Source organism: Rhinichthys klamathensis, unplaced genomic scaffold, assembly GCF_029890125.1.
Source record: "Rhinichthys klamathensis goyatoka isolate OS25496 unplaced genomic scaffold, OSU_Roscu_1.1 h1tg000277l_1, whole genome shotgun sequence".
Taxonomy (NCBI): domain Eukaryota; kingdom Metazoa; phylum Chordata; class Actinopteri; order Cypriniformes; family Leuciscidae; genus Rhinichthys; species Rhinichthys klamathensis.
In genome coordinates, this window is record NW_026606796.1 from 568,301 (window position 1) to 581,829 (window position 13,529).

Below are 13,529 nucleotides of genomic sequence, written 5' to 3' on the forward strand. Positions count from 1 at the left end.
TGTGCACCTCCATTACCAGAGCGGGGCGTCCTGACGCGGCGCTCTCCGTGGCCTGTGTCGCCACATTCCCGGTCCCGCCCTCTGCCAACAGTGAAGATCCGGTTCGTTTCGGGTTCGAACCGTTTTGGCGGCTGTAGCCGAATTAGGCGGGACGAGGTGCCGACGAAGAGAGACATCGAGGAAGGCTGGACATATAGAGATCAAAAGTTTCGGTTTAATGTCTGGCCGCGGCGAGACTAAATTTTATCTGCTGTGAGAGCTGGGATCGAACACGGGTCTCCCGTGCGACGGCTGAGCCACAGGGGGAAACAACCACTTTCGCGCCTTTAGACACAGAGCCATCGCCTTGCCTCGTCTCTCTGGATGCGTCTTCGCATGACTTACCATAGGACGTCGTGAAGACGGAATCTTTCTTGAAGTAGCCTGGCTGTTAGATACCGGGCTAAGTAAAATAATAAAAGTATCCTTTCTGACGAAGCCTATTGCGTCGAGTCCGTCTAGCGAGCCCGCGAAAAGGACCGGAGAGGCGACGGGCAGGTTAAAATGTATCTGCTGCGAGAGCCGGGATCGAACACAGGTCTCTCGCGCGAAGGCTTCAGGTTCCGCCACTGGGCCACAGGGGAGAACGACTGTCAACTCTTCTTTGGGCGTGAGAGGGCCCACCAGCAGCCGCTGGCGGCAGTGGGCCTCATCCCTGCTGATGCCCGGAGTTTATGAGGGCGCACACTGGTAGACCAGCACGTATGCCAGTCGTCCGTGAGTGCGGCCTCGGTAGATCCTTGTTTGGGTAGAGCGAGTCAATACCACACATATCTGGCATGTAGCAGCCATCGGATGCGGGGAGGAAACATGGTGAGTAACCTCTATTGCAACTTCTACGATGACTTCAGATAAGACTTCTAGCGTGAAGAAAGAGATTCTGACGTAATTGTCGCGCCCATGCTATTTATACTGCCCGCGGACCGGTAAGCATTTGCATGTTTTGCGTCAATTGGCCAGCTGTCTCCAGCTGGCGTTAACCTATAAGATTTCAGTGAAAATGGAGAAGGGAGGAGTTCCCATATACGTCAGTATGACGTAATGTCGAAGTGACCGCCTTGAAAGGGAACTAACTTTATCCATAGACTTTATCACGCTCCGAGAGTCCTCTAGTGGTAGGGCGCATTTCCGTTGTGTTGCGGCTTTATTTTCCGTTATTTTGTGGCTCATTTCCTTTGTGTTGTGGATTCATTTCGTTGTGTTTTGAACTTATGTTTGCTTTTTAAATTTCGTTGTATTGTGCACTACTGGGCCCCCTTAATAAACTCATACAGGTTTGGAACAACATTAGGGTGAGTAAATGATGACAACATTTTCATTTTTCAGTAAACTATCCCTTTAATGATTCATTCAGGCACGGCTGTATACGTGCTGGAGGAAGAACACGTATACAGAACAGGGCCACCAACCCACTAAAGACCTAAGAAAACTAGGCAAAATATCAGCGTTAAGAATGGTCCATTGTCCATGTCCGGCCCTTGGAATGCAGACGAACCGTCTGATAAGTTTATCCTGATCCTGATGTTTACACGCCGCCCTCTAGTGCTGGAGATTATGATTCAAACTCATGGCTGCGATACCGACAAAAGTACTGCATTCTGACCTTTATTGACATTTTAGAAGTTTATTATTATTATTATTTATTTATTATTCAAATCAAATTTATTTATTTTTTGCGAAGATTGTGTATGTTAGGTAAGCGGCGTATCCAGGCAACCGTAAAAAATGTTTGTGAATCGTAACGATCTCGTCGTAAAGCTTAGTACGTACGCTCGTTGCGTATCAACGTGGATGAACGTCAACATGGCCGAATCCATGAGAGCAGCTGCTGAGAGTTGATGTGGCACTGAAGAGCAGCGGTGGCAGTGAACTTGAATTGAATAAGTAATATTTATTTAGCAGATTAAGGTATGTAAGATGATATTTTCACATTAAGATATTGCACGATCGCAATTTCGCAATTGCACGATATTGTCATGCTGGGCCATTTATTCTTCCTTCTTGCATCAGCCAACGTGTATCTAAAGAAAGTTTACTGAATAAATAAGACGTGTTGTTCTTTAATGTCTGTATTGATTATGTTTATTAATTATATTGATTATTGTAACGGTTTCCTGAACCTCGTTGTTTTTAATATTGTTAAATATTATTGTAGATATCATGCACTTAGATCATACAGTATATGCACAAAACGTATTAAATGTCGTATTCAAATAATTAAAGAAACATCAAACCCTGGTGACAACTTTCCTTCAGCACAATGATGCACTTGTCTTTGAATTTTAATTGAACGTAACGTTACTAGGTCAATTGGGTGTGGAATTCATGTTATATATCAAGCTTTTGTTTACATTTACTTTCAGTTTAAGAAATTATGATCACAAAATATCTTGCATAATTCATTATGTGGGGGGACTTGCCTAGGATCTAGCCTAAGTGAATTGATTTGATTAATTAATTAATTTTTTATCTGAAATATATGGGTTATGTTTTAGTTGTACAGATCTGGTCACCATGTATCTCCAGAAGATGTTCTCATGTTCTCGGCTTTTAGCGAGACCAAATGCTCTGCAAACCTTCAGAAGAGCTGCTTCTCAAGGCAAAAGTAAGTACTTGTGTATTATTTATGTGCCTTGTATGCCATACCTCTGTAAAGAAAGTAAAATATGTAGGGTAATATAAAGAAAAGTTTGCAACACTGACTGACTGTACCGTCCTGTATATCAGTATATTCTTCCTTGTTTCTTATTTATTAAAATCAGTCCGTAATTAAAATATGGAGATGCAAGTAGTTGTTTCATGACCCTTGCTTCTAATTTACAGCACGTCTGTCTGTCTCATTCACTGGGTCGGTGCTCTTCTTTGAGTTCTGTCCTGTCAGCGTTTGGTTGTGCTGTCTGGCTTTGCTGATGTGGCACCTTTTAGCATGTTATTTTCTTTCATAAAGAATGTGGCAGGGGCTTTGGTGGGCGCTGTACTTTACAAGCTCACAGCTTTGTGAATTGCTTGTCCCAGATTTCTGTTCTCTTCATTTGATTGCTTCGACTTTGATTCCAGATAACTTTTGTGACTGCATTTTTTATTCAACCTCTGTAATGTGAAATTTAAGAGTTAAAAAATATATTCACCTGGAATTTAGTTTAGGGCGAGACTTAAATTTATTCATTGAAAGTTGTTTGGGTCATTAAAGTTAGACTGTAATGTTATTGGTTATTGTTATTTTTCCCTGCTAATGTGCCTTTGTTTACATCAGCATAAGAGATACAGAAAGAGAAATTATTACATTTTAGATTATGATTATTATGAGAACATAATAAGAGCATTGGTGAATTTTGTATAATAAGACCAGGGGATTTTTAATAAGTAAAATATACGGTAGTCAACATTGATTTCATGCTTTGCTTAATTTTCTGGAATCCCATAGAGACCTACATTTGTTTTCAAGTACATTTTTGCTTTGCTCTCTCTCTTTGATGTAAAGGGTGTGATTTCAGATTCACTGTTTTTACTCAAAACTTTTTTTTTTTTTTACATTTAGATGACCTTTTGCCGCAATGTAAAACTCATTTAAAGTATTTAATTACTCTTAAATTTTTAGTCTCAGAATAAAGAAAAATCCACTTTTCATACTGTACTCTACACTTGTAGCATTTAAAACAGTTGAATTTTTTTTTTTTGAGATTTTATTGTTAATTTATTCACAGAATTTATATATGTTTCACTAAAGTCATATATTTATATTCATATTTTTATAAACATTATTAAAACAAATCAAACATTTAACTATGAAATATTTATATATAATTAGAAATATATGTATAATTAGAATAGACGTCATTGAAAGTTGATTGGATGATGAAAGTTAGACTGCTGTTATTGTTTTTTTTTCTTGCTATGTGGCTATGGTTACTCCAGCTAAAGAGAAACAGAGAAAGTTATTACATTTTAGATTATGAAAACAAGCAATGATTAATTTTGAATTACAAGACAAGGGTCATTAAATATTTACTTCTCAAATGATTTGATAAGTAAATATAGTCAATAATGACTTTTACTGTCTTTTAAATCAGTTTTTTTTTTTCTGGAATACCAGGGGGACCAGCATAATGTTCATTTGTTTACATTTATTCATTTAGCAGACAAAATAGAGGAATAGAGGAACATAAGCAATTTGTCAACGGTATTTATAGTATACAATGCCATTTGTTACATTATGGACATGCACTTCATACTTCCTGTTTTCTCTGCTTGTCTCTTACCATTTCCACATTATTCTGATATTTATCGGTGATACAATCAGTGCACACTAACACAACCCATCTATCCACTCACGGCTTTCCTGCATGGCATGGCTCCTCATTGGGTTCTTTCCCGGCTCTCTTTCCCATGCAGATCCCTCTTCCTTCCCATTTCCTACACTCCATGCTGTGCGTCAGTGGAGTAATGTGCCTTTTTTTACAGTGCCTCTGGCACGGGCGCACGGTAAGTCATTTGCCCACCGCAGTGAGCTGCGCCAGGCCAAAAGAATCGTTGTCAAGTTGGGGAGTGCCGTCGTAACCCGCGGCGACGAGTGCGGCCTCGCTTTGGGCCGACTTGCTTCAATAGTAGAACAGGTAAAGGATTTGCAAATAAGTCTGTGATGTAACACATTTTACTAACAAGGCGGCGTTATGCAATATTTCATTGTTGTATGACTCTGAATTTTGATTGTTTAAGGTGGCCGTGCTTCAGAATCAGGGTAGAGAGATGATGATCGTGACCAGTGGCGCTGTAGCATTTGGAAAACAAAGGCTGAGGCACGAAATTCTTCTCTCACAGAGCGTCAGACAAGCCCTGCATTCAGGCCAGAATCAGCTCAAAGATATGGTGAGGACATACAAATTTGTTAACAATTTCTTTGGTACAATTTTTGTTTAAAATGCTTTAAACAAAAATACAATGTGTTAAATGTATAGTTCATCCAAAAATGAAAATTCAGTTTCAATTACTCACCCTCATTTCATTCTAAATGAGAAGACTTTCTTTCAACTTATAAACAAACTTTTTAAATTGAAAAATCTAATCGTAAGTCCATTCACCCAAAACTTAGATTCTTTAAAATGTTCATAAAGAGATGCATATGAATCGAGTGGTTTAATGCAAGGCTCCTGAAGAGACAGTCACTTCATATGATGAACGGATTTAATTTAGGCTTTTATTCACATTTAAACATTGATCATGGCACACAAATAGATCACATCAAATATGGTAAATGAAACCATACTTAAACCATACTTGCCTGACGTGTGAGAACAAATGAACAAACCTCACTGGTTCTCTCGTACGTCAAGCGAGCATGTTTTATCTGAGTGTACTATCCTTTTAACTTTAAGAAGTTAAGAAGCTAAAGTTGAATGTGTTTCCTCTGTCAGGCACTGCCGGTTCTAGAGGCGAGAGCGTGTGCCGCTGCGGGACAAAGTGGGCTTATGGCTCTGTATGAAGCAATGTTCACTCAGTACAGCACCTGTACAGCCCAGGTACATACACACACTCACATATGCATGATGACACTTCAAAAAATACACTCTTATTCATATTTTAATGGATTTTTTTGTTGTTGCTTCAGATCCTGGTAACAAATCTGGACTTTCACGACGACCAGAAAAGACGAAATTTGAACAGCACCCTTCACGAGCTGCTGCGTATGAACATCGTTCCCATTATCAACACCAACGATGCTGTGGTGCCTCCCCCAGAACCCAACAGTGACCTACAGGGGGTAAATGTGGGTACAGAGCAAAATGAATCGGGAGATAGAGTCTTCCCAGCAGCCTTGGCACCCATCCTCTTCCTTTTGGAACTGCATGCTGGGAGGGGGCTTTACAGATGCATGCTGGAGCAGAGCAATACAGAGGCTTGATGTTTGTCTTCTGCACTGTTGCAGCCTGAGGGTTTTTCCATTCCTGTAGAAAGTGGAAAGAAACTAACATTACTTCATTCACAGTACTGTCGCTTACTCTCTGAGCTCATCTACATTTGCTCTATCATGCACTGGCTGCGGCTTCTAATGTGGTTTCATGTGGAATTCTGCCTTTTCATAGACTAGACATAGTCATTGTTCATCACACCCATTTTATTGTCATAGTTTAGTGATAAATGCTCAACGAAGCTTAAAAACATAGAGGAGATGTCTTGCTTTGTGGGTTTATAAGACAAGGCCTATTTTCTCTAATTTGCTCTTGAGACTCATTTTGTCACACTCTGTATTTCTCTTTTTCATTCTGCAGGTTATCAGCATCAAGGATAACGATAGTCTTGCAGCGCGGCTTGCCGTGGAGATGAGGGCAGATCTTCTCATCGCTCTCTCTGATGTAGAGGGTGAGATTTCAGATTGAATGTTTAGATCATTACCATACTCGTTAAGGCCCTAAAATACTTCGATAGTCATTTCGAACAAAATCAGGCAAAAACTAACTTCGTTTGAAGACTGGAGTAATAATGCTGAACGTTCAGCTTTGTCATCACAGGAATAAATTACATTTTAAATATATTCGAACAGAAAACAGTTACAGTATTTTAAATTGTCATAATATTTCACAATATTACTTTTTTTTTGTATTTTTAATTAAATAAATGCAGCCTTGGCGAGCAGAAGAGACTTATTTTTAAAAACATAAAAAATCGTACCGATCCCAAGCTTTTGAATGGCAGTGTATATATATTTATATATGTGTATGTATGTGTGTGTGTGTATATATATATATATATATATATATATATATATATATATATATATATATATATATATATTGATATTTTATGGTCAAGTTCAGTGCATTTTTGGAAAAGAATCAATGTTTTTATTCAGCAAGGCTGCATTAAACTAATCAGAAGTGATTGTAAAGACACAATGTTACTAAAGATTTCTATTTCAAATAAATGCTGAAAAAATGTGTCATGGATATTTCACAAACTGTCATAACAATTATTACTTTTATGTTAATTTTTCTTATGGTATTATATAAAAAAATTAAGATAATATTTTGATCTATAAAATGAAGCCAAAAATTCACACTAAAGGGAAACCTTTAAAGACTAAGAGAGTCACTCTTTTTCATGCAGTTGCAATTGATGCGTAAACAATGGCAGGCTATACATTTTTGGTTGAAATCTTTCTTAAACTCAACTGTTTACTCTCTGTCCTCTTTTGCCACTTATTTAGGCCTTTATGACAGCCCACCGGGGTCAGATGATGCCAAGCTCCTGGACACATTTTACCCTGGGGACCAGCATTCCATAACCTATGGCACAAAGTCCAGGGTCGGCATTGGAGGAATGGAAGCTAAGGTATTATTACAGAAAGGGAATCTGATATAGAAACACAATGTAGCTTTTGATTACCCTGGCTAACGTCAGACCACGTCTCATTGACATTGAGACGTGGTTGGGAACCACATGTTAATTTTCTCGTATTTGAGGCGTGGTTTACAAATGCTCAGAGCCATTTATTGGGTCTATCAAATGCGCCTGTACATAGCTCATAGCCAATCGTTTCAATTATACCAGATGACGTATGTAGAGCGAAAGAAATTAGACGAGGAAGAAGACGATGGGTCTGAGATTTATTTGCGTTCTAAACTACTTAGATCAATATCTAAGGCTGCGTCGAAAGGTAACTTCACGTCTGCTGCCATGTTTGATCCATAGGTATAAACAAACTGCTTCGGTGTGTCGCATAGACGTCGTCATCGTCTTGCTGCTCCCTCCCCGTTCTGTGATTGGTCCCCTCGCTGAGGCGAAAATTTGGTCCATGGTATCCAGACTGCCTAGCAGCGTCAATAAAATCGCGCTGCGCAAAGGCAGTATGGGGAAACCCAGGCTAGCTTTTGATAGTATGAATGCCTAAAAATGACAGTCTGTGTGTTCTCTAAACTTTAGGTAAAAGCTGCCCTCTGGGCTCTCCAAGGTGGGACTTCTGTTGTGATTGCTAATGGTACACACCCCAAAGTCACAGGTCATGTGATCACTGACATTGTTGAGGGCAAAAAAGTGGGAACATTCTTCTCAGAGGTCAAGCCAGCTGGTAAGTTATCCCCGGTTCTACTGAATCAGTTTTCGTCTGACAAGATTTGTTTATCCTTATCTGTTAAAAGTCCTCAGATGCCACTTTTCTTCATCCACAGGCCCTACAGTTGAGCAGCAGACAGAAATGGCTCGTTCTGCTGGCAGGACACTTGCTTCCCTTGAACCCGAACAGGTTAGTTAAAAATGTAAACCACTATTTTAAATGACTGTCTGGAATCATGTGTGCCTAGTATTTTCCCAGAAACCATTGAATATTTTGGGTTATTTTCATCTTCACGTCTATAGACAGCACCTGTGTCAAATCATTCTGTTTGTCCACAGAGAAGTGACATCATCTGTGCATTTGCTGATCTCCTCACCGAGAGGAAAGACGAGATCTTATCTGCCAACAAAAAGGACATGGAGCATGCTGCCAGCATAGGTAACAGGAAGTGATTGCTTCTCTCTAGACCACGTGCAATGTAATTTTCCCCAATTGGAGTTGCATATCAGTCAGTTTTTATCTGTGATGTTACAGGTCGTCTGTCTCCAGCCTTGCTGAAGCGACTCAGTTTGTCATCATCAAAGCTGAACAGTCTGTCCATCGGTCTGCGCCAGATCGCAGTGTCCTCTCAGGACAGCGTTGGCAGGGTTCTGCGAAGGACCCGTGTGGCAAACAACCTGGAGCTGGAGCAGATCACCGTCCCCATAGGAGTACTGCTGGTCATCTTTGAGTCCCGGCCAGACTGCCTCCCCCAGGTCAGATGCACAAAATGCATGCCTATACATAATGTTATGGTTTTCCTGTTTGTGAGCATGTTTATGTTAAAAATCTGGGCTGTAAACAGAAAAGTTGTTGGTTCAAACCCGACAGTAGCCAAGGCTCCAGGTTGCTCCACTGAGATTGAGAAACCAGTATGTGTACTGTAAGTCACCTTTTATAAACCTGCTAAATTTTGTTTATCTCGACAGGTTTCTGCTTTAGCCGTTGCAAGTGGAAATGCTCTTTTGCTGAAAGGTGGCAAAGAGGCAGCCAACACAAATCGCATCCTGCATGAGCTCGCCCAGGAGGCCCTGTCCATACATGGAGTGAAAGACGCCATCCAGCTGGTAAATGAATCACTTTTGCACTGTAGATTTTCACCTTACACAAACACACACACACACACATACACGCGCTACTGTTCAAAAGTTTGGCATTAGTACGAAATTTTATTTATTTATTTATTTATTTTGACAGAAGTCCCTCCCCAAGCTTACCAAGGCTGCATTTATTCAATAAAAAATAAAGTCAAAACAAATATTCTGAAATCGCATTACAATTTAAAAATACTGTTTTCTATTGTAATGTATATCTTAAAATGTAATTAATTCCCGTGATGGCAAAGCTGATTTTTCAGCGGTATTATTTCAGGCTTTAGTGTCACATTTATTATTAATAATGTTGAAAACTGTTGTGCTGCTTTTCAAATTTTTTGAGGAAACCGTGACGCATTGTTTTCAGGATTCTTTGATAAATAAAGGGTTCAAAAGAACTGCTTTATTTGAAATCGATATTGTATGTAACAATATAAATGTCGTTACTGTAACTTTTGAACAATTTAATGCATACTTGCTGCATATTAGTATTAATTAAGAAATATATTGACCTTCTGATTGGCAGTGTGTATGTATGTATATCTATTAGGGCTGTAACGATACACCAAACCCACGATTCGATTCGTATCACGATTTTTGACCCACGATTCGATTCGTATCGCGATTCTATCACGGGGGCGGGGCTTGTGGTGAAAAAAAAGAGATTTTGAGAGAAGAAAAAAAATACCGGTATTTTTATTAAATAACATCAGGAAAAACCTGTATAATCTAAACACCAAAGAAAAATAATAAGTATCCAAATTATTAAACTATACTAGGCAGTGTAGGCTGCTGCTTTTGGGCTGTGTTCTGTACTCCAACTAAATTGATTTCGGGATGGTGCCGTAGGATATGCATCTGCATGTTGGACGTGTTGCCGGTCAATTGAGGATTCATTTAATGCACTTTCTGAGAATTTATATTTCAAGTTTTGGCTGCAAATTTCACGTCCATAATGCTGAAATTGCCAAATTTTAAATAATTTATCCTCAACTAGTTTTGTGGTGTAGGTCTACGTATTTTATAATGTTAACTTCAAATAATACTAATAGTAATTTAAAGATGTGGTAGTTCTCAGGGCCTGAATTTCGTTTTGGAAAATGGGGGGATCCCCATTTGCCAAAAACGATCTCCCCTTTAGATGATTCTCATGGGGGGGATTTTTTTTGTTTGAGGGGGAGAAAGGGGGGGCATTTTTTCCAAACAAAATTATTACATTTATCTTGCCTAAATGTTTGCGCTCATTGCATTTTTACAATGGGGTAATATTGTTGTTAAGAATTTACACATCACAAGGAAGCTTGATTTAAATTGTTTAATTAAATTGAAAAAAAGTAGCACAAATAAATACAATAGAATAAAGATACAAATAAAGACAATTAAAGAGAAAAGTTTTGAATAGGTCTAACACTAGTATTCATATACAGAAACTGAATAAAGTAATCAAATGGAAAATAACACTGGGTAGTATTTTAGTCCTGAATAAATTAAATACATAGGCTATTAATCCTGATTCCTTTAACTTAAAGCTATCTTTTGTTGTTTGACAACAAAATTAATGACAGACACATATGGCTGCCGTCACTTTAAGAGCTAGTGCACGGATCCTGTGTTCATTATACTGGCATCGTTTTATGCTTATTAAAGACAAAACCAACTATATTTAGAGTATAGCCTACTCACAAAGACCGAAATTGACAATTTTGCGTGTTAAAGCAATATAATCCGCGAAAAATAGTTACTAGCCAGCTGTTTTTGAGGCGGATTTTCTATAAATGAGCGCATAGAAAATAATCTCAGAGAGTGCGCGAGCACTGATTAGTTTAAAATCGCTTGAATGTTTAAACTGGTAAGACTTAAATAGACTTCAGTCACGATGCATTGCTGGCCCGATTGTGCAAGTGAATATTCCGTCATGTCCCGACCTTACAGTCTATGGTCCCGACTCCTGAACACGAGTGTGTATTATCGCCGCAGCTCTTGATGCCTGCCTTGCACAACACATTATGAGAAGAGATAGAAGACGCGCGCGGCACCGCTGAACACTCACGCTGTTTGTGAAATTGCGTCTGGAAGATAGTTGTTAAAAGAATGATTTGATTTTATTATCTGTGTGGATTACAATTGCGGGAATTTCCCGCATTATAAATGGGAGACCTGCGGGAATGATTAGAATTATGCGCAATACCCGCAATCCCGCGCCGAAATTCGAGCCCTGGTTCTGGACAGGAAGTTGGAAGGGGTGTGATCGCGATTCTGCCTTCTCACATCGCGATACAGGATCGTGGACCTGAGTATCGCCATTTCGATTTTATATCGCGTATCGTTACAGCCCTAATATCTATACAGTTGTAATCAAAACTATTCAACTCCCATTGCAAATCATGTTTATTGGCAAAATGTACAGGATTTCAGCTGTTTGCAATGAACAAATTAAGCAAAAGTAATTGAAATAGAACACAACAAATGTTTCAAGTGGTTTCCCCAAATTCAACTGAAAATGCAATGGGCGTTGAATAATCTTGATTACAACTGTATATGTATATTAGTCATTAAATGATATATTGTGTGGCAGGTGAGCACGCGTGAAGAGGTGGAGGATCTGTGCCGTCTGGAGAAGATGATTGATCTGATCATTCCCCGTGGCTCCTCTCAGCTAGTCAGAGATATTCAGCGTGCAGCGAAGGGCATCCCTGTTCTTGGTCATAGTGAGGGGATCTGCCATGTTTATGTGGACCATGAGGCCAGTATTGACAAAGCCATCAAGATCAGTAAGACTGCCAATGAAGATTTACTAGTGTGGATTATGTTTATAAAGTACAACTATGTGGGAATTTTCTTTTATTGTTTGTAACGGTTTAAATTACACTAGTTATGTTTCATCTTTCTAGTCCGAGACTCCAAATGTGACTACCCTGCAGCCTGTAACGCCATGGAAACCCTGTTGGTGCATCGAGATCTTCTCAGAACACCACTGTTTGATCAGATCATCGACATGCTGAGAACAGAACATGTAAGCCTGTCAATGGCTATGTTTCCATTTAACTTGTACGCAAAATTAGAATATCACATAAAACATTTTGCGAAACACTGTTTCCATTCCATGTGTTCAAGAGAACAAAACATTATAAATGTGTTTACTGTCACATCAATTTAATGTGTCCTTGCTGACTAAAAAATGTAATGGTAGTGTACATCTCACTATTACTGTTGTTTTTTTGTGAAAACAGGCTATTTTATTTTTCTGCATATTACAAAATGATAGTCTACGTTTATTACTACATTTTCTTAAAATGATTGATGATTTGACCCCTGTAGGTGAAGATCCACGCTGGCCCCAAGTTTGCATCCTACCTGACCTTCAGTCCATCAGAGGTGAAATCTCTGCGTACCGAATACGGGGATCTGGAGTGCTGTATCGAGGTGGTGGACAGCATGCAGGAGGCTGTTGATCACATTCATAAATATGGCAGTTCCCACACTGATGTTATTGTCACGGAAAATGGTAAGGCTGAACATATACCTGTCCTTTAGTGGTGGATAATCATGTATCATAAATCTAGACACTTTAGTGAGTTAATATTAAAGTTACATGCTGTGCAAATGTTAGTTAAGAAATTATCAAGAAATTGATGTGTTTTGAACAAAAAAGCAGTGCTGTAGTGCCATCTAGTGGAAAGATTGTTGCTGCTTCCATACATGCATTGACATCTCATTTTAAAAATGTATTTAATCAATTATGTATCTTTATTTTTCATGTGCTCTGTGTAGAGGAAACAGCAGAGCAGTTCCTTCAGCAATTGGATAGTGCCTGTGTCTTCTGGAATGCCAGCTCACGGTTTGCTGATGGATATCGGTTTGGTCTCGGTAGGTCTCCTTTTTCTTTTTCCCCCCAAACACTTAATTTAAATATTTCCCTTTTAATTGCCTAATAATGACCCTGTGGTGCTTTGTAGGTGCGGAGGTTGGCATCAGCACGGCCCGTATTCATGCCCGTGGGCCTGTGGGGTTGGAAGGGCTTCTCACTACCAAGTGGGTCTTACGGGGCGAAGGCCACACAGCTGCAGACTTCTCTGAGCAGGGCAGCATGACGTATCTGCACGAGAATCTTCCAGTGGCGCAGCTTCTTCCTGGACGCAGAACCACCAGCTAGAGTCTTTAAGTAAAACTCACCCACTTAAAACCCAATTAAAGACTCCATCAGGCGGTTTATTTCGATTAAGTGCGAATACATGGAAAATCATACAGTATGTGGATAGAGAGCTGTTCAGTAAACCCATAAATTTAAGAACCTTTATAGCTAATTTTCC

General features: G+C 39.3%; 2 protein-coding genes across 3 annotated transcripts in view; one reads left to right on the forward strand and one right to left on the reverse strand.

Annotated features, from left to right (window-relative positions):
* Positions 1–13,529, reverse strand: part of entpd1 (ectonucleoside triphosphate diphosphohydrolase 1) — a 266,701-nt gene that overhangs the window by 37,858 nt on the left and 215,314 nt on the right. The window lies entirely within an intron of this gene.
* aldh18a1 (aldehyde dehydrogenase 18 family, member A1) lies at positions 1,808–13,402 on the forward strand. Of its 2 annotated transcripts, XM_056268782.1 has the most exons (18): positions 1,808–1,947; positions 2,535–2,644; positions 4,501–4,652; positions 4,756–4,905; positions 5,451–5,555; positions 5,645–5,803; positions 6,306–6,396; positions 7,241–7,365; positions 7,957–8,101; positions 8,202–8,275; positions 8,425–8,524; positions 8,621–8,841; positions 9,055–9,192; positions 11,795–11,990; positions 12,111–12,232; positions 12,538–12,724; positions 12,991–13,086; positions 13,176–13,402. In XM_056268782.1, exons 2-18 carry the CDS (start codon positions 2,554–2,556, stop codon positions 13,370–13,372), a joined length of 2,349 nt encoding a protein of 782 aa, XP_056124757.1. In that variant the 5' UTR covers positions 1,808–1,947; positions 2,535–2,553; the 3' UTR covers positions 13,373–13,402. The 2 variants fall into 2 exon arrangements, with proteins under 2 accessions (XP_056124757.1, XP_056124756.1); XM_056268781.1 differs by lacking the exons at positions 1,808–1,947; positions 2,535–2,644 and having other exon boundaries at positions 4,479–4,652; positions 5,645–5,797.